The sequence below is a fragment of the Rhea pennata genome, chromosome 7 (genome assembly GCF_028389875.1).
Source record: "Rhea pennata isolate bPtePen1 chromosome 7, bPtePen1.pri, whole genome shotgun sequence".
Classification (NCBI taxonomy): Eukaryota; Metazoa; Chordata; class Aves; order Rheiformes; family Rheidae; genus Rhea; species Rhea pennata.
Window position 1 is genome coordinate 28,458,294 of NC_084669.1, and position 21,911 is coordinate 28,480,204.

Here is a 21,911-nt window from a genome sequence, read left to right on the forward strand (position 1 = left end):
TGTGCCCTAAGTTCTGACCTTTCTCACTGCATGTTAGGGACATGTTTCTTCTTCTTTGAAAGTGTTTTCTGTTTGCTTCCAAGACGCTTAAATCAGCCTCTCTGCTGACCACTTAATTTTGCATGAATTACAAATTAATCTATATTTGCTGTTATACCACCGATTAAAACTATCTCGTTTGGTGCTAATATGACCTATGCAGAGCATCAGAATGATTCAGGATGAGGGCAGCATTTCTTAATCAGCTCCTGGATTTATATTTCTAAGACACAGCACAATTTCAGGCTTAGGAAGAGCTATCCTGTCACATCTGAGAAAACAGAATTCCTGAAAAGCTCTTTTCCTTCTCTTCAATGTGGCATTCTTTTTATTTGGAACTACAAGGAGGAGACAGGAGGTAATTTCATTAAATAGCAGCTTCTATTTACTACTTTACTTTTTATATGTTACATAAATATAGGGGGAGGCAGAGTCAGCTTATGGTCAGCGCAGAGGAAGGAGGCATCACTTTCTTGGGTCTGAACTCTGGTCTTGTGCAAAGCGTGCAGAGGAGGTGTGTTACTCAAGGAAGTCTGTGGCTTTAGCACAGATGCAGTGGCTGTACCCTATGGCCCAGCACCTAGTGACATGAGGAAAGAAAAGTAATTTGCAGATTGTAGCTTGGCCAGCAATCTCCAGGAAGTGAAAGGGTGCAGGAGAGCCTGGAAGCCTAAGTGCTGTCCCATGTCTCTTTTAAGCTCCCTGGCAAACCTCTGAACAGTTAGAGCATGACTGGATCCTCTATATTAGCTCTAGGGAATAATTTTATCCTGAGGCACTTGCAGTTCACGTCCCTTGTTATGGTCTGTGACGCTAGTCGTGGTTCAGGCATCGGCGGCTTGAGTCGTTTAGATCAGTGCTGCAGGGCAGACAGTGAGAGCGCTGTTTCTGGGCTGGCTCTTCGCTCGGTTTGGTCCGTGTGTGCAGCTCGTGGCACAGTTCGTCCCGCAGAGCAGAGCATGCATGTTAATCCAGCGAGAGGCTCCTGGCAGCTCTACAACGGGAGGAAGATACTGCTGCCTGTAAGTGGCTGGCATCCTCTCCCAGCCCTGGGGAGTGTTTAAATACAGATAGAACTCCAAGCAGCTGGGGTATACTTGGGACTGAGTGTACAAAATGTGAGAGAAATAGTCAACCCACACTGAGGTGTCTGGTTTCAGACAGCCTGAGCGCGCTAACATTTTTTAGCTTCTTGGAAATGGGTTTACAATTGGCTCAGCAGTGTAGCACAAACTGAATCTCAGTGCATTTCATTGCAGCCTTGTCAGAAATCAGTAGTATAGAGCTGCAAAAAAATCTCTCATCATTCAAATCCCTAAAACTGCCCTCTGTTTCTGCGTTGCTTTGCCTTTAGTCTCTTATTCGCGCAGTCATTTGGGTTTGCAAAGCAGCTTGGTCATGTAGGTCTCAGTTATTTTCATTCCTAACTATCCCACTCCATCTTGCAGCTTGTATTTGAAATGAATTCCAGAGATGCTCACAAGGCAGTGAGAAGGCGAAGGAGGAATTAAACCATCCAGTCCTATAGCCTTCTTCTCCATCTGCAGTGAAAAACACTGAGCCATTTCTTTACTTAAACCTTAGTTTGGGGATAATGTTCAATTTTAGGCGTGTGCCAATACGAGAGACTGGGGATCTCATTTCAGCAGCCCAGTTCTCTTGGAGAAGATGTGTGGGCTGCATCCCTCCCCTTCCTGCCATCTGCACTGCTGGACAATAACTCTTGGCCACTTTTGCCTTGTTCTTGCAATAGGCACAAGAAAAGGCTCTGTGCAGCCTTCACCCACCCCAAGAATTATTCCCAAGCTTATTTTTTACTCTGAGACAGATGGCTGAGGAAAAGTCTGTGTGGAAATATAGCTGGAAGAATGGGCACTGGATAAACAGGTTCATGGAGAGAGATCAGTATTAAAAGCCCCCCAAAAAGCAGAGCAAGAGAGTAGGGCTGAGTCTGTAAGCTCAAAATGCACTTTGGTCTTGAAAATGAAAGCTGAGAGCCTCCAAATACTGGCAACAGCACTTTTAAGCCAAATACCAGGTGTTAGAAAATGACGCACACAAGAAGGTAACCTGAGGCTTCAGGGTAATATTTGCTGTTCTACTCTTCGGTGCACCAGTGTAAGATCTATTTAGCATGCTTAAGAAGCAACACACTATTTGTGGTAACACTGGTACTGCAACAGTCAGGAGCACAATTATTTTCCGTAGGTTTTGAAAACTGATTTTTAAAGGTTAGCACTTAAAATCCACTTCAGCTTTAGATGATTGCCCAAGATAACTGTGGAAATGGACTGACATTGCGAAAGGGGCACGCTGTGTATTCAGCAGGCTGGGCTCTGTGCAGAGCTGAATCACGGGGAGGCAGCTAAGCCCATGCAAAGTGCCATTGAACCCCAGCACTCATGGGCTGCACCCTCTCTTCACTCCTGAGGTATTTCTTCTGTTGTGCAACATGCACACAACTGCAATTGCAAAGTTGGGCCCTGTGGGTAGATGAAGATGCTTCTGAAAGGGCATAGCTGTGAAAGACCAAACCTGTGCTGTTCTTACTTTCTGGCTTGAATCCCTGGGACACTCTTGGAAGACGGACAAGCCATGAGGCTGCTTTAAGAACATTTGAAACTCTCCTGTAAAGGCTGGCTCCAACTCAGCAGCAACACCTGACAAACCAGCATATTGCCTCCTGCCAACCACTGATGATCCGGAGGTGAATCTCTGTCACAGCTCACTCCCTCTGTGAACTGGGCATGGCAAGTCATCATAGCTTTGATAGAGGCAGTGCTATGGCCTGCCTCCCTCGGATGAATGCAGGCAAGAATATTCAGAGAACGTGCAAGTATATGACTGGTGACAAATGTGAAGAGCCACCAAAAGCTTCAGAAGAGAGGCTGAAAAAGTCAAAAGAATTGAGAAGATCATTAGCTTGGCAACAGCTACCACTGTGACAGCATACTTACCTGAAACTATAGGTCTATGCCTTTAGTTAAACTTAACTGTATTTGTGGCACGTGAGCTACACCAGTGTGGTTTAGTTTGGTGCTTGTTTGGAATCTCATGTCTCTGCTGAAGTGAATGAAAATACAACAATCAATACAAGAAGGTACCTGTAATTGTGCTGCTGTTTATATTCCGAGAACAGCAGAGAGAGGCCAGCAGACTGTAATAGCTTCCCTAGGCACTGCTGCAGAGATAACGCTGAGCGGAGATAATGGGTATGCAGCTGCATCAAAGATGCGCATTTTGGGATCTGAGAGAAACTGGAAGGAAGTTCTCATTTGTGCATTTATGGTGGAAAAAGTATGGAGATACACATAGACTATCCTATTGGCATGCATACAGTCGTCACTGTTGTGCTTAGCAGAATGGATCTGAAATCTGGAACAGGCCAGGCTGTGGTTCAAATTGCCCTGCTAACAACAGAACAGATGCTCCTTAGCCAGGCACTAAGCTACTTGGATATGCAAGGCCTGGGGTTTTGTGTGCCAAACACATAAAATGGTTCCTAAAATCAGAGCAGTGAATGCCAAACCAAAACACAAGAAAACCAAATCCAGCAGATAGCTGAAATGATTATTAATATTTCTGGAGTTTCTCTTGCCTCACTGAGGAAAATAATTTGTTAAGCTTCAAAACAACATATGAAAGTGCTAGAAAGGCTATTATTCCATGAGTGACCTCATGGAATATTTTACTAGTTAAGTATTTGGCATCCATGGTTATTAAATCTATCAGGGTTATTAAACATTCTCTCTGATTTGTCATGCAAAATCAGTCTGCTGTGCTTTAATAACCTACTAAAGTTTTATTTTGAATTGTACTGGCCTCAAGCAATATTCAAGATTTCCCAGTTCTCTCCAGAGGGAATTTGAGGTTCTAGGGCTCTGTTTGTTCCCCTTTGTTTTCTTTCTATTTCTCTGGGTCTTCAGCTGTCCCTTGTTTTTATCTGCTAGATGAGCTCTAAGGGGTTTTAATCAGCTAGCTAAAAAAAAAGAAAATACACTGCAGAGTGGAAAGAAAAAGTTGGAAATGTTTTGTAACACAGCTTGCACTAGAGGCTGCAATGGGCTCTGCCTCAGCATAAAGAAAATATCCGTGTCTGTTACCCTAATGCGAGAGCTGCTAGCCCACCTCTTCCCTTCTCAGTACCTGATTAAAGAACCTCCCGCTGGTTTCTCGGACTTTCTTCCTCTGAGTTTTCTCTTTCCTTACTGTCTTTTATCTTTCTCCTCGGCTGCTGGTATGCCTAAGGTGGTCTCCAACGGACAGGTGAGTACCCAGTTCCCTCGAAGGTCAACTGAAATTAGAAGATTTGAGAGGTGCTGCTGTTATTTTTTAGTTACGTATTGCTACCTTATGATCTAGCATTTCCTGAATCATTCTGTTCAGCAAAAGTGTTCTAGTGATTAAAAAAAACATCCAAGAACTAGTCATTGTTTTGTTCTGTTTCCTGTGGCTACTTTCCTGAAATATTCAAAGTAACAAACAAGGAAGACATGCTATCTGATGTAGCAGAGCTATTTAAAATGCCATAGTTTCAGCTGCTTGAATTTCAGTTATGTTGCAGCAGTCTTCTAATCCTCACAAATGAATGAAAACATATGGTATTTAGGTTCATTGTGTTAATCTTTCTGATCTGAGGTATTAATTTTCACATGTCTTTTGCAAGAGAGACATGGAGCTACTGGAGAGAGTCCAGCGTAGGGCTACGAAGATGATCAGAGGGCTGGAGCACCTGCCCTATGAGGAACGGCTGCGAGAGCTGGGCCTCCTCAGCCTGGGGAAGAGGAGATCAAGAGGGGATTTTATGTCTACAAAAACCTTAAGGGAAGGTGTCAAGGATGAGGCCAGACTCTTTTAAGTGTTGCCAGGTGACAGGACCAGAGGCAACGGGCACAAACTGAGATACAGGCAGCTCCACTCCTGTGAGAGTGACGGAGCACTGGGACGGGCTGCCCAGAGAGGTTGTGGAGGCTCCTTCTCTGGAGATCTTCAAAACCCACTTGGACACAATCCTGTGCAACCTGCTGTAGGTGACCCTGCTTGAGCAGGGGGGTTGGACTAGACAGTCTCCAGAAGTCGCTGCCAACCTCAGCCATTCTGTGACTCTGTGATTTTATTAAAAGAACAGAAGACCTCAGTATAGCCCAGACTGGAACAGTAATGGCAGTAACAGGAGTGCAGTTGTAGCAATGATGATCTAAGGATATAGGTATAGCTAATGTTTATGGGAGAGGTGCTACTTTTTATTAGGGTACCAGGCATAAGCCCTAAGCTTGCATTTTGGGCAGGGAGAATTTCTTTGTTTAAATATTGCCCTATTTACTATGTCAAGATGATAAAAATATGAGTCCTTTTTCTTAATGAAAATGTACACTAAAGCAATACCTGGATTGCAAACAAAGCTACTTTGGTTTGAAATAAGCCATACCTGTCCTGAGGGAATTTTCACACTTTTAACTTATTTACTTACCTGTGTGCTCACTATGAAATAAACTTTTTTCAAATTACATTATCTATATTATCTCTGTTAAGAGATGAGTAGCTTTGGTTCAATATTACTATTAGCCATAAAGGAAAATACAAATAATTTCAACAAGTCGTGTATTTTCATTAAGAGTTTGGCTTGCAAAGTCTTTCAGAGAACTCAGTGAGGGAGTTGGCTTGTAATTGAAGAGTATAAGCATCATCCCTTTCAGAATATCGATAACTTTTTGAGGCTTTTTGAAAACTTAATTACTAGCAAAATTACAGCAATACCCCACTTAGCTAGTGTGAAGCTCCCAGAGATTTACACTCAGAAGCTGCAGATACTTTGTGGTAACTGAAAAGAACAAAAGGCCGTAATATCTGCCTAGTACCTCAAAGATCTAAAGTTTACCTCTAGATGCGTGCACTAATTAGAATCTAAAATATGCCATTACAGAAGAAACAGACTCAGCATAATAAATACTATATGTTTCAACCACATAATTAGCTAAAGCATACAGAATTTTGGTGTTCAATCTGCTGAAATTTTCTGTGCAAAATGAAAATCTGTAATACCTATTTTGTCTTAATTTTCAGCTTATGACAGCAATAACAATCGTAATATGTGGCATTTCCTGGGAATTCATTACCAGTCCAGGTCCCTACAGTAAGATGCAAAGCAGCTTCATTTTATTGTGACCATCAGACCTGAACAGCAGCTTGGTGAGTTTATTATTTTGCCATATAACTCTATTTTGTGCCATGTGTTTTCAATAATGAGTTTTTCCCAAGGACTTTGAATTTCAATCACAGATAAAATAAATGCTGACAATGCTTTTGGATATATATGTTGTAACACTTATCAGTGAGACATTAGATGGGCCATTTCCCAGCAATAATAACATAATAGCAACTTAGAAGGGTTTTTTGCTATCTCCAGGCTAGATTATCTTTATTTTAAATTGATGACAAAGGCCAGGTGGCTGTCTATAAGGGCAAGATATGAATTACGAGTATGCGTTTCCAAGGTAATTTTGGCCAGTGGCTGTTCAAGCATAAATTGCTTCCTATCACCACTTTTAATAGGAGGATGCTGTATAGTTCATCTCCATGGGAACTACAACACAGCAGGATACCTCTGTAGTTACTCTTTGCACTATTTCTAGTAAAATAAATAAATAAATAAATGAAAATAAAATAAAAAAAACACTATTTACCCCATTATGACACTACTAATTGACATTATAATGGGTATTTTTGTTGTGCTATTGAATAAGGTTGAGCAACTACCCCCATACTGCTGTGCAGTATTCCCATTCTGGGGCTACATGCCTAGCAAGAAAGACAGGGGGAATTTAAAAGTAGATAATACGGCCTACAGGATAGAAAACTGAGCTGATTCTTTGGGGGCTACTAGCTTCCTCAATGATCCTAGGAAAGCACCTCTCTAAGCTTTCATTTCCCTAGCTGTGAAACTAAGATATAGATACATTTTGAGATTAATTAGTTAAAAAGAGATCAAAATCCATAGGTTGTGAAGTTAGAATTAGATTGTTTCTGGATTTCTGTTTCTTTCTAAAAGGACAAGACAAAAGCTGAATATGCTTCCCTCTTCCTCCCCTCCCCTCCAAAAAAAAAAAAAAAAAAAGAGAGAGAGAGTATGTGGAAAGGGAGAGGGGGAAGGTGCCTGTCCACCTGTCCTGCCAATCTTTGATGACACTGTTTTGTCATACTAACTGCAAAAGCTGAACCAAGTGATCACAGATAGGGAAGCTGAGGCTGTGGCACGAAGGTGGGCAATGGCATCGTGTCAGGCTCTTTGCCTAGTCTATGTGCAGGACTTCAGGTTTAACCATAAGGAGCTGTTACTTCATTATTCTTCAGCTGTGAAATCTCCTGGCGGGGGGGGAGGGGAAGTTGCTACTGTTTAGGTATGTGCTCCTTATAATATTTAATCACCTAAGTGTTAATGATTGAGATTTTGTATGTATTGATAAGTTTCTAGAAATAATTTTTCAGAAAGTCAGGAATAAAAATCAGTTTGGTATCCAAACACTTTTCTAACTGGACCACATCTCCGGGGGAGCTCAAAATGTGAATGTTTATGCTGGAAAGACAAAGAGCAAAAGCACTGACAACACATCTTGAAAAACAACCCACTGCTTTCCCCATTACATTTCCTTTCTCCTATTTTTTTAAAATCCTCGATAATAACGTAACACTAGAAATATTTGAAAAGTTCTATTTAATGAATTTTGTTCTATGAAATATTTAATTTACAAAATGCATCTCACCTGCCTCGAACTGCGGGGAAGAGCTCAGAATGAAAGTCAACCTTGCCATGCTAAGGAATTGCAGCAGCTATGATCTGTAGTAGGGCAGGTTACTTTAGAAGCTCTGTAAGAAGACTAGGTTTTGAAACCTGCCATGTTATGCCAGAGCAGAGAGAGTGAAGGCAAGAAGAGCTTGCTGCTGTTTTTACGTGCTGTACTTGATTTCCTTTCTCTCTCTTTTTTTTTTTTTTTTTTTTTTTTTTTTTTTATTTTTTAAGGCATAGAAAAAAGAGTTTGGTTAAAGTGACTTGTCTGGCAACATGCTTACCATTTTCATGTAATCAAAGAGATCGCTCTGCAGCTTTACCCTTTTAGTCCAGACACTGAATGCAGGAGCGTTTGTGGTAGGTCTTTGTTAAACAGTTCTAGGCCAGAAGCAATATCAGAAAGGTCTCATATTTCAGGAGGAGCTGAAAAAAAAGGAGCAAATGCCACTTATCCGGTTGAACAGCAGGACTATATTTTCTAAATTCATTTTAATTGCACCTTGGACCTAGGCCAGTAAGTGGTCAATGAGGTTTCAGGATTTTTCATGCTGGTGATGATGGAGCTTAACGTATCTTTTGCTCTGAACACTGTATTTAATTACTGATGGGGAAAGCTGAGCAGAAATTGAAGCAAAGTCACTGTTCACATTCCCTTCTGTTTTCTTTCAGACTGTCTTTGACAGGCCTTCCTTATATCTCACATTCTTTCTGATATGTATGTCCTACAGTCTGGCTGCAGGAGGCTGCAAAAAGGATGTATGTGAGGTTGCAGTGAGCATGTATTCAACATTCAAATACTATATTCCAAAACATAAGTCTGTACCTACTATGGACCAAACTTGAGTTTTTTCCTCTCCTCTGCTTTTTCCTCAGGGAAATTCCTGTTGATGCCTATAGGAACTTGTCCAATTATAAGTTCTCAGGATCAAGATTGCTGTCCAAAGAGTGGGGCTCCTCTCCAACTTTAGCTAATGCCTTGTTGGTAGGGACCTGAGCTCTGGTACTGACAGAGCTCAGCCTCATTGCCCTTGGTTCTTCATGATTTAGCTTTTTTGATCATCTCTTAGTCTTGCACCTGGCTTCTTTGTACCTCAATGTCTACCATGTCAAATATGGTATCTAATATGGATTGAAATAAGAGGAATGCCATTCTCTCATTATTCTTAAATATTCTTTAACAATTCTGTTCAGTTGCAGTAGCTAAAAAGCTGTAACTTCTTACCCATCTTGTCTACTGCAGGTGTAAACTCAGTCTGTATTATTCAAGTTCTGCATTGACAGGAGCCTTTAGATATGTTCCTTCTGGAGACACAGGTAGTGTTAACTGTCACCTCCTGTGTCACAGACTAAGAAATAACCTCTAATGAATCTGCAGTCTGCCTCTCCCTTAAGCCATTCCTCCTTTTTTCAGTTGTTCAGCCCAATTACTGTAACTTACTGAGACAATAAGTTTCTCAGGTCCTGTAGTATGCCACTATGTGAATCCATGGTGTAAATCAATTACTTCAAGCACACAAGAAAAAAGGAAATAGATATATTCTGAAAAAAAGGGCAAGTAGTTCTTCTGTTAGAATAGTTTTAAGGTTACATATTTTTGACAGGACAAGACCATGCCTGCTTCTTTCACAAAAGCTGTGAAAGACCTTGCCCTCCTTTTCTTGAGGAGTATAATTGGAATTTGCCTTTCCTGGAGCAGAAAATAGGAACAGAAAAGGACCGTTTTTTTTTTTTTTTTTTTTTTTTTTTAATTGAGTTGCTTAGAGGCGTCCTCTTCTTTTTTTCTCTTAAGCTTAAGTTTTCTGTTCTTTGCAAGTGCAATGTTATGCAAGGGTGGTTCAGTACGGGCTAGTGAAACCAGCTCTTAAAACTGGTTCCTCTGAGCTCCGTTCCCTGTCACTGCTGTCCTCTCTTTGGGAGTCTCATCACCAGTGTTCAGCAGTTCCTTCTCCTTCTCCATGCACCTGTTCACACTTGGACTTAGATGTCTCTGCCCTGGGATCCATCCTCCAAACTGACAATGTATTAGTAAGCTGACAGCAACTCACTGGCACGGTGTTTGTTCATAAACATAAATATAGCTCAGTAGCCACTACATTCTCCCTGTTAAATGGTTATCCTAAAGTTAAAGTGGTATGAGTCTAGAGTAGATGTAGCAAGAATACATATTTTAAGCCCTGCCCATAGTATAATTTGCATTTTTTCATTATTAACAGCATAAATAATGAACTGTCATCCCCACTTCTTTCACTCTATCAATGCACTTTAACTAGTATAAAAGTGATTTGATTAGTATTTCTTATTTCCTAAAGGCGGAGAGACTGTTTACCTGCCCACGTGTTTTATTCTGATTTCTTTCAATAAAATTAACAAAGCTGTGGGGAAGAGGGAGCACTCACCCATTCATCTGCTTCACTACTTAATAAGAGACGAAGTTTAGTTCCCTGTATTTCAGACAAAGGCTTAAGCTGATGCTAATGAGTCTTTTTTAGACTGGCTATAGGCCCCTAAATCTGGACTGTTTTAATGTCAGTAGCAATAGAACAGTGAGGTTACAGTGGAAATATTAGGCAAATATTGGAAATTACTGTCATTTTGAACAGGCGAACATGGAGAATCCAACCCCACCTGCTTACCATGCAAATGCTGTGTCAAGGACAAACTAAGATAGCTGGTATCAGGAACTTGCAGCAGTGACACATTGAAGATTAATGTCTCACAGAATGTGACTAAACTAGTGCGGCTATGTAGCACTCTTTTACGTGAAAAAACACTATATAGCTTTATGCAGATTGGGCTATGATAAAGTTGCTAGTAATCAGCTCTTTCAAAACAGTGAGCTGAAGAAAATGGAGAGCTCAGCTGGTTTTCAGGAAATTAGAGATTTGAAGGCAATATAAAAGAAATTGATTCTGGTTTTGAAACCGCCTTGGCAGTTATTTGGTATTCAAACTACTTTTCCGAGGGCAGCCTGCACAGCAGCTGTTTAAAGAAGCAGTCTTTCTGGGTACACCGAGTCTTTGGAAACCAGATTCCATTTTCCCCAAATTCTCCTTTGTTCCTAGCTGAGGCTGGTTGGGGTTTGGGTTTGGTTTAATGCCAGTGACAAAACAGCCTAATTCATGCTTTCTAGGTCATCAGAAGGAATCTTAAAGGTCTACTTAATGGCCTTCCCACAGAAAGCAGGGTCTAGGTCCTGATGAAACACGGAAGTGCCCTGGATGGTTTCTGATGGTGCTGCCCCTCCCTACAGGTCTTCAGGCATTACCACAAGGAGCCTGCCTATAAATTTCAGAACATTGAGCCTCAGAGCTATTTAAGTGATGCCAGCTTGCAGAAAAAATATTTGCTTTCTTTCTTCCTCACTCTTTAGTGTATTTGTTTTCCTTAAATCTCTGCCACTTCACAAAGGAAAGTAAATCTAATGAATAAGTAATCTCTGATGTTGGACCATGTTTTAGATCTCTTATCAGCTTCTATTCTTTAAGTATAATCTGACTCAAAGTAGAAAAATTGTACAGAAATATATGTTTCTTTGAAGGTTTGGGAAAAGATAATAATTTATAAAGCTTATAAACACATCTTAAGCCATTATGGACCATGTTTTCCTCATGCTACACTTCCCTGACTGGACAGAGAGATGTAGCTAGTGGAGTTTTTGTGATTTGCCTGCTTAATGTTTGCAATACTTACGTAATCTTTTTGAAGTATAAACTGTGTTAGATGAAAGAAATAGTACTAGTTTACAAAGACTTATAAAGTTGTTTGCACATTAAAGTTGCATGTATATGCATGAATTTGTATATAAAAAAGATATAACAAAGTAATATTAACCATTACAATTATCACAGACTTGCCTAGAAACTGGATCTATAGGAGATCCTGTTCTGATAAGCTGAATTCATAAAAACTTGGACTACTAATCACTTAAAGTACTCCTTCCTGAAATCTAGATTCATTAAGTTCATCTTGAGATGGCAGAAACTTCTCAGAGCTATAGACAACCTGGAGCTCTGCTGCCATTCAGAAACAGAATTACCTGTGTATTGATTATGCCGAATTGTTTGGTGTCTGTGCTATTCCTAAGACACTGCAGGATTCAGAATCAAGGTAGGGTACCTGCAGGGTACTATCTAATTCACATTTTACATACATAACACCAGTTCTTTTCATCTACCTCCTCTGGACTGTAGAAGTAGATGTTTCAGCTGATGTGATTAGAGGTTTTATAAAATGACTTAACCTGCATTAAAATCCTTGTTGCACGTCAGATAGAGGAATGATTTCAATCTGGATCTTTTATAACAATTGTTAGAGCTAGTCATTTGGTTAAAAGGACACTGATATCTTCTCAATTTGCTTACCTTGTTTTTTGTGATAAAGGATTGACCAGGCTGGGCACTTTTAACTCCAGCAGGAGGCTCACAGAGAAGTTTCACTTCTTTGTGAATGGAAATGGAGTTGAAGTGACTGGTTTTCTTCTAAAGGGGATCCTAAACATACCTCTTTCTTTGGCAACTTCTCTTAGCTAGATCAGCCACTTGATTTTAATTTGTTGAACTAGGAGCCCAAAGATGTTAACTTGAAGCTGTGAATTCTGCTAGATAGAAAGAAACCGTGTAGTTACAGGTTACAACACAAATTTATGTAGTTTCAGTCAAATGCAAATGAACAGTATCTCTAAAATGACCACAGTGTAAATTGGCCAAAATAAACAAAAACTGTGAAGTAGAAGCAGCGGTATTTCTACCTTGGAGGTGAGGGACTGATAATGCTGACTTGCCGAAGCTCACAAAGCAAACCTAGGCTAGAATCAAACCTGAATGTCCTTATAGCAGATGGCACCGGAACCAGAACGGAATTAGCCACCTCCTCCCAGTCTTTATCACTGGGAAATCAGAGGACCAAAGCATACAGCAGTCTTCTTTTTTCACTTGAAAACATTGTCCCTTTGAGGATTTTGTAAATATATCCAGATTTTCCTGGGATTCATCTCTGAGCAAGTGAGCACTATGCACAAAAGAGACCAGACACTCACAAAAGCACCAGGCATACATACAGCTCTTCTTCTGGGAAACCATGGTAAGATAAGGCAACTAGGCCAGCCATAGAGATGGGAAGGAAAGTTTACAATTCTGATCATCAGCTTAGACTTTATCCAGAAGACAACAGGGCTTTCCCTAATTTACAAGAGCACCTTTCCTTCTATGAAATCTGCCAGTGAGCACATATTGTTTTTGCTCTTTTAAAACAAGAAAAATCTAGTTATAATATCAACTAGATTTATTGAAAGTGTCTTTAAAATTCTGCATCTTTTGTATGAGTATATAAACCTGGAGTTATATGTTCTATTCAAGATTGTTTTTTCTCCATTAAGAACATAAATTTGGCTTTCTGTTCTTATAAAAGAAAAAAGAATTGTCTCAGCCCTTAATATTGTTCTCAGTATTTGCATAACAAGTGTGTAAACAAATCAAATAGGGCTCATTCCTGCCCTACTTATCCAGTCTCCACTTTAGCACAGTGGCATTTAACAAGTAGCACACTATATAAAGAGGATTTCTGAGAACTTCTCTTTCATTTCACTTTGAAGCCAAAAGGTAAGTTGAATTTACTTTTTATAAATAATGAGGAACTTCAGCTAGATGGCAAACCTGTTCCTTTTCATTTCTGTGGTCATATTTAAATTTTTTAATTACATTTTCTTTTATTACTGCTTTTTTACTTTGTTTATATTAACAATTTTACTAGATGAAGAGATGCCTGAAGCACACCAGATTGCAATGGCTGATGAAGGTCATTAAAACTGGATTAAAACTGAAGAGTTGTTTTTCCATCTTACTATATGACTGATCAGGATTCTGACTCTTCATCATGATTCAATTATGAGCTGAATGCAGTAGTCATTCAAATGTAATTCACCGAATGATCAGCATCAGAGGAAGAGTACCTGATGTAATTGCATTTCCTTATCTCAGGTTGCATTTCCTTATCTCAGGGACACAAGTATTCCTAGCCACCTAAAGTAGGTTTCTGTTGGAGACTTTAGTAGTCTGTGGTCTGGAGTCAGTGGCCAGCGTTCTCAGATGCTTCAGATTCAACACACGAAACTCCATGATGCATTCCATACAACATGCGTGTTCTGAGGTGGTTTTTATGTTCTCGTAAAAGTGAACGTTCCTGACAGCAGGGACAGAAATCGCTACTGCTTAAACAGATTCTATACGCAGCTCAATGCTGAAATTTATGGCATAATTGAATAGTTTCATGTTCAAGAGTATGTTCTGCTGAGTTCATTTCAGTGAGACATTCCTCCATAGAAACACAAGTAAACTTTGCCCTTACAAGTAGTCAGTTTTGAGGCAGATTTAGAATGAAGCTAAAAGCCTTCTACAATAAAGTCAGTCTGGAATATGAAACCACACTTCAATTTTTAAAGCACTGTCCAGTGCGAATGCATCCATGTAATAAATGGTGCTAATTATAAATAGATGCTTAGATTCTGCTTGTCTTATACACTTTGAAACAAATTTCTTGTATGTATTGGTGAACACTCAGCTGTTAATGATCTTGCAGCATTCAAGCTAACCTACATTTTATCCTAAACTTCAAGTGGAGCTGGATTTAGAACATTTTATGTGTCAGTAAAGGTGATCTTATTGATTCTGGATTTTATAAAGGTAGTTTTAAAAGTTAGTATAGTGCATGGTCATCTCTAATTCAGGCTAAAAGAAAGTCTTGCATATTAAGTCATATACTTCGTATGATGGTCAACCCATTAAAGTGAGATACTCATTCTGGCATCTTGAACCTATCTTTCTTGGGTTTTTTTAGATAAATAATGCTAATAACTGGATACCTCCATGCACAGTGTCTTATAATCAGTTCAAGTTTTATAACCACACAGCTTTAGCCAATGCTGCATACTCACTAGTTCCATTGTGAACCCATGATCTCCACCTTGAGTGCTTTTTACTCACGGTATCTTGGCACCAAGGACATAATCTAACTTAATACTATACCTGAAAGGCTAAAATAAAATGAATAAGCCTCTTGCCATTCAGTAAAAATGCTTTTTTTCTACAAGACTAACTATGCTTTCAAGCTTGTGGGATTTTGTTCAAAACAAGATAGGAATGTCAATTAATCTATAAAATTTTGCCCGCTATCAGTCTACTTATTTAAAATAAATGTGCTTAAATGGTAGTGCATTTAAAGAGGTTGCTAACCAGCTCCATACCATCACAACAACTGCTGTAAGAGATTGTGCCTTTTAGGCTGGTGACATATATGTCTGTGTTTCATTGAGTGATTATAGCCCTTAAAGTCATGTAATGGCTTAAGCTTGATCACTTTTACACCTGAGTCCATTTCTCAAGGATTAAACCAACAAATAGCGATAGCATAAAGATGATTTATCTCCACTGCACCCACATGTGTAGTTGTCAGTCTGAAACAAGTATACCAATCTGTTTTAGCCTGAAAACTTTTTTATGTATCAGCTGTGAAACAATGGCAAAAACAAAACTGGAAATCTCTTATATCTGAACTATAGACTTAATTTGGACAAGGAAAGAATGTAATTTCAAAAAGGGAAGAACGGGGGAAAAAAAGTGTTCAGTTATATCAGCCAATACTTACATTTCCTAGGGAATTGTTTCCTGACAGATATGTGGAATTTGTTTTTTACAGTTGACCTGAACAATCATGTTATGCTGTTCATTCTACATGGTCGCAGCAGTAGCTGCTTTTCTCGGGTCTTGTCATGCACAGGATAAGTGCACAGGAATACCTGGGCTACCTGGTACTCCCGGAGCTAATGGGCTGCCCGGAAGGGACGGAAGGGACGGTCTGAGAGGAGAACCGGGTCCACCAGGTAACTGCGGTGATTATCTTCACTGTACTGCATGTGGACGAATCGTAAGACTACAGCAAGGAAACAAATGTCTTGTTGTATGTTGTCTTTTCATTCAGACAAAATAAGGCAATAGTAGGTTTATTTAAATGTCTAGTCATTGCCAGTTCCAGTAAATTCACACAGTGATTTTTTTCTGCTCTGAAGTCAGCAGACTTCCTTTTTGCCACAAATCCTTGTCATGAAGGCTGCAAGAAGAAAAGATGGTAACGCTGAGGAACAGGTGCCCTCTAGGAAGCTGTTGTGCTGAGCAAAAGAGAGAAGAACTGAATGGAAGAAGTGGTCAGCTTAGTTTTTCTTTCTGAAAGATAAGCTGCTTTTCTGGGAAGAGAGAGGAAATGAACAGTTTATCAATATTTAAATATATATATATATGTTTGTATGTATATAGACACAGCTTATATACTTAGATATATACATTATATATTATAGTGTGTATATATGTTCTATATATGCATTATATATAAAGTGTGTGTATATATGTGTGTGTGTTTATGTACAGATATGCACACCCTCATAGTGCTTTTCTATTCTTTCATAGCAGAATGATTTTTTTAAGCATGAAGAAAATGTTATTCCAATAAGTATGAGTGCAATTAAAAGGCTTCTGATATGTTTTTCCAGTATTGGAAGGTAGTGTATGTGAAGTAGTCTGGTAAGGAACACACTTTACATCGTATAGTTTTCTTTCCAGTAGAAATGCTTTTTCTAGGTACAGTATCAAGGCTAAAGCACTACCAAAATTGTTCATGGATATAACAGTTTACAGTTTGAGATTAAGTTCTGTTGTGTCCGGTCCCAGAATATTCATTGATTGGAAAGAAAATCATATAACTAATTTTATTTTCATGTTTCTCTTTTCCAGGTCCCATAGGACCCTCTGGAGGTCCAGTGGGGCCTCCTGGAAGAGATGGGCTTCCCGGACCTCAAGGACTCAAGGGAGAGCGAGGCGAGAAAGGAGAGAAAGGGGACATTGGACCACCAGGTGAAAAAGGCTGATCTCCGTGTAAAGTTCTGTTAGTTGGATGCACTGTTTATGTTGGGTCAGCTATGTTGTTTCTCACTGGCAGGGAAGTGCAGTAAGTCAGAGCTGCAACATTGCAGCTCAGGGAGAGGGAACCACATTCGGGCCATCTACATTCCCGGCTGTTTTAGTTGCGAGCAGTTGCAATACAGTCACGCAAGCACATTAGTAACTTCCCTCTACACATAAGCCTGTTGTTACCGGTGGCCGTTTGTGTGGAAAAGTGTCTGCTTGGCAGTCAGTGCTGGATTAGCTGTGCGTGTTTCCCACGACTTAGGCAGAAACCCTCCTATACCAGTGTTTACAGTTCACATTAAAGAAGAATCCCATTGCAAAAGCACAAGGGATCCGTTTAGCTGACTAAAAGGAAACGGTATGAGCTGAATTCTGTTTAGTGCCATAACACAAGTTCCCTCCCCAAAATCTCCTTTGTGCTTGTTCAGTAACAATCACTGGAATGAAGCAAATTCTCTTTGTCAGAGACATAGGCAAGTACGCTACCTTAGGATCTTTGCACTTTCATGGGAATGACAGAAATGTAAGCCTTCAACCTAGAAATGTGTGTCCTGTTTTTCTTATAGTTTTTCCTAGGCTCTGTGCAGAGGTGATTTATCAGCATTTTGGGGGTGTGGGGCTGTTAGCCATACTGGTTAACTACAAGATGAAAAAATAATGGGAAAATAATTATTTTACCCTAGGTGATGTAAGAAAAGTACACCATGCACGATTAGTTTTGTAAAGTGATTAGTTTTACCCCATGAATTGTTCCTGTCAGCAGAAGCTGGTTTTGCTTGATTGTATAACTTCTCTTTTTATCTGTGTAGGTCTACCTGCTTCTCTTGACACCGAATTACGAAACGTTTTAGTAAGTTTAAAACGTCGACTTGCCAGACTTGAAGGCGGTAATTTTTCTGTTTTTACTTTTTTGGCTCACAAACCATTTTAAATGCAGTGGAAAAAAAAAACATTATTAGAGAATCATGACTTGCAAAATAAAATAGCACTTGAAGCCTAGTACTATATTTCAAAACTAGAGCTTTCTGTTAAACATCAGCCAAGTATCTTACAAGTTTTGTTGGATGTCAGCAGAACAGGAAAAATAAGCTAAGGCTTTTTCAGCAGGGGGAGGGAGTTGCTGGAAAAGAGCCTCTGCTTGTTTCCTGTACTGCCACAGACTGATTTTTGGCCTCAAATAAGGCTACTAGACTAGATCTTCAAAGATAAGTAGGTGTGTTATTCCCACTAATTTCAGAGGGAAGTGAGACTTTGCTTGCTTCTCTGTCATTCTTAAAGCAGAAATAATGTGCTTGCTTATCTCCATATTAAAGCTGTTAAGAATTACTTAAATTAGTTCACTTAGATGCTATAGTAATGTTCAATATAAACAGGTGCCCAAAAAGTAATACAAAGGCTACTGTAACGTGGAGTGATGCTCTGCACTTTGCAAAGTCCTGGATGTTTCAACTGTAAGAAAGCATGTACTGAGATATACTTCATTAGTGAGCACAAGATAAGAACCAGAGTAAAGCATACTTTAAAGAGAGAATAAAATGGACTTGAGTATATACAGGGAAGCTGAAATTTAATGAATTGTGATAGATATAGGGAGGAGACTTGCTGTTTGTTTTGCTCAGCATACTACCTTTACAAAGGAAGTTTTCCTCCTTATTTTCATCTGATCAGAGTGAGCTCTTACTCTATTGAATAGCATCAATAGTTGAATTATTGCAGAAAATGTAAATTTGTAGTGACCACCTTCAAATGTGTTTCCTTATGAGAAGTAAAATTTGCCCCTAGTAGTCTGGGCACCCCCTCTCTTGGACTACAGATCCTCCTGAGAGGAGGGAGCAAGAACTGGAGAACTGGGGGTCCCTCATGAGACATGGCACAAGACCCATTACACCAGCAAGAAGTTGTTTGTCTATAAGAGATTATCCTATTTTCTCCTCCAAAGTAGAGGACATTACACAGAACCTACTTTCCCTGCAGAATCAGATTTCTCAGGAACACTGATTGCATTTATTCAAATTTAATTTATATATATAAAAAAATCCCAATTGATGTTGCATGTTCCATAATGATTCATGGAAATCCCTCAGCCACACACTTGTACAATATTGCTAGCATTTAGATCTACCAGTAGTCATTACAGGTGGTGGAAAGAATTCTTTGTTACTGAGAAGTACTTCACAAAATAATTAAAATATCTCTGTTTCCTTTGCTCAGAGCGAAAGCAAAACTGACACTCTTTAGGAAGTACACACAGTAAAACAGGGCTGATACCGTATGTAACGAATGGTAGCAGAGCATCCTTGTCTTGGAGGAAGTGATGACAGATGGTTGCATGCAACATAACAGTATACTTGCTGAATAACTAATGAATTTGTAAAATTTTGAAGAGCTTCATTCCTCATCATCCTTTCCTTCGCTCTCATTTTCTTGCCCTAATCTCTTTCCTCCTTCTGTCTTCTCATCAATTTTAATTTTCTCTTCTTCTCTTGATTTTTCTTTCTTCACTTTCCTATCAATATGCCAGAGGAAATTAAAAAAAAAAAAAAAAAAACACTAACTAGCTCTTTCCTTTTCATATTTTAGTGCTTGCTTTGAGCGCAAAAATAACAGAAGTGGGAGAGAAAATACTTGCCAGCAATGGGAAGGAAGTCAATTTTGCATCTGCACTAAAGTCCTGTCAAGAGGCTGGAGGAACTCTTGCAACCCCCATGAATGAGGAGGAGAATAAAGCTATTTTGGGTATTGTGAAGCAGTATAACAAATATGCTTACTTAGGCATTAAAGAGAGTGAGACTTCAGGTCAGTTCAGCTATATGAATGGCACACCTCTGAATTACACCAAGTGGCGCAAATATGAACCAAATGGCAAAGGGACAGAAAAATGTGTAGAAATGTACACTGATGGAAGCTGGAATGACAAAAAATGCAACCTGTATCGCCTCACAATCTGTGAATTTTAAAGAATGGCCTTTCAGCCAACTGAGAATATGGAGACCATGAAATATTGTCTCTCAGCTTTATACAGTATAATTTCTGCAATTTTTCTATGCCAGTAAATCTAAAATGAATCATACTATATTTTTTATCCTTTAGAAAATTCCAAATGTAGTAGGTGATTAACTTAAATAAAATGTGCCTAATTTGATGCATTTACCTCTGTTTTAGAGGGTTGGAAATAACTCAGAATTCATTTTTTATGACAGACACTGTCTCAGTGCACTGTGCCTATGTAGAGATTAGAGGAAAATTCCAGAGTTTGACCTGGCATATTAGAAAAGTCAGAAGTTAAAATATTCCCTGAATTCATAGTGGAAATATTTCAAAATATGTAACTATTGCTACCTTAGAAGAGATGCACAGTGGTTGATTCAGTGTAGCAGTTACGGGCTTGGGACTTGTACATCCGTTTGAAGTATAGGACTTGCATTATGCCGTGTTGAAGTGTGCGTTGATAAATTCAGCATCTGGTAAAAGCAATGATTACATTTCATTTTTTTCATTAAATCAGAAGCTACTATCTATAAAACATTAAGATAAACATTGCATTTTATCTGTGTTAACATATGAAAATGCATATAAAATATTAAACAGTGCATTTTGTCACTGAACCATCACATTCCCTCATAAAACTATGACCTGTAGAACTTTGCGGTGTTAGAAAGGCCAATTTCATCTCACAAACCACCAGATAAGCACTACTGTTTTAGTGGAGCAGCTAAAGTTAGAAGTACTAATTCAAACACGAGCTGTCTCTTGCTTTCTCTATCAGCTTTCTCTGATGTCATGCTAGCAACCACAAAGTCAGGCTACGATTCAAACCCACTACAATTCAGAAGAGTCGTTTCACTAAGTCAGAAATATTTCTTACCCCGATTTGGTTTGAGTAACTGGTTTGTGCAGTGAGCGCTCAGGTAAGGACCACGAGTAGCAAATTCACACAATTACTTTGCAGCAGAGAGGCCCTGTTAAATCCATTATTTTCCCATCAACTCAGGGAGAAAAGAAAGTACGGGAGTTTAAACACATGAGTAAACGCCTCTACTCCATCTTCCCCTTTTTCTTCTCCTCTGCTGCTGCATGTATATGCAGGGCTCTGAGCAGGGAGCCCATAAAAAGTTGGACATCACTCTGGGCAGTGGGGAACTCCATGCAACCTTAGCCTACACAGTGGAGGAGGATAGGAATGATTTTGGCAGCAGAGGATTCGTGTTCAGATCACACCTAGTGCTTCAGTTTGTCTAGGATTGGGCAGGACTTGGGGAAGAGCACTGCCAGACCCACACGTTGGACAGATTTCAAAGTGTGAAACTTTACAAAATAGCTATCTTGAAAACCTATGACCATGATGCCACTTTTCCCCAAAATTATGAATAGAAAGGGAATAGATCATGCCGTGGCTGAAATTCTGGCTCTCAGGTTACTCTGAGAGAAGAAAAGGTTTAACTAATGCTTTTTGATTCTTCCTACAGTTTGCTCTGACAAGTTGCATTGCAGCTGCTAGAGGAAGCTGCAGGTTTACTTAAAACTACCTCTGCCTCTTGAGTTTTAATTATTTAGTAACATCTAACAAGCAAATCTTTTTTTAATCAATATTTATGTCTTTCAAACATGTAGCTTCTTTCATACAGTTAGAGCAAGATGATTAACTAGCATAAGAAGGTGTCACGTTGGCAAAAGAGCCCCCAAACTGCTGAACTAACATGGCCTTTTATCATCCAAACCATTTTCATGTATTCATTTACACAGATCTCCGGCAACATTTGGGGTATCCTGTTCAATTGGCTAAACACTGATGTATTTCAGTCACATCTGTGCTTACAAGATGACTATACCAATCTTTTATTAAAATCTTCAGTGTTTAAAATCTCTTAAATGACTTACCGGACTGTATCTCCCATTTTTAAACAATTAGCTTTTCAAAACATTTTGGTGCTTTTTACCCAATTGAGAAAAATCGTGTTATTTTTTGAGTCAAAAGCTAATCTTTTATTACATCAACAAGCAAAGCTCCTAAGCTAGGTCTCCAAGTCCAATTCTTTCTTCTTAAGCCGTTATGATTAGAGAAACCAAACCAAACACACACATACTGCTAAAAAATAAAATCTCCACAGTGTTCTTATATGATTGAAGAACTTCTA

General features: G+C 39.2%; 1 protein-coding gene across 6 annotated transcripts in view; it reads left to right on the forward strand.

Annotated features, from left to right (window-relative positions):
- The window catches only part of LOC134142621 (pulmonary surfactant-associated protein A-like), a 95,729-nt gene extending 75,996 nt beyond the window's left edge, over positions 1 to 19,733 (forward strand). For 5 of the 6 annotated variants that reach the window (XM_062579932.1, XM_062579931.1, XM_062579929.1 and 2 more), the window contains 5 exons: positions 6,103 to 6,228; positions 15,515 to 15,698; positions 16,603 to 16,722; positions 17,586 to 17,663; positions 19,357 to 19,733. In XM_062579932.1, the coding sequence (XP_062435916.1) occupies positions 15,530 to 15,698; positions 16,603 to 16,722; positions 17,586 to 17,663; positions 19,357 to 19,733 (744 nt within the window). In that variant the 5' untranslated portion in view covers positions 6,103 to 6,228; positions 15,515 to 15,529. Of the gene's footprint in view, positions 1 to 994; positions 1,062 to 6,102; positions 6,229 to 15,514; positions 15,699 to 16,602; positions 16,723 to 17,585; positions 17,664 to 19,356 lie in introns of those variants that run through there. The other variant, XM_062579934.1, reaches the window with a different exon arrangement.
- Positions 19,734 to 21,911: the final 2,178 nt, after the last annotated feature.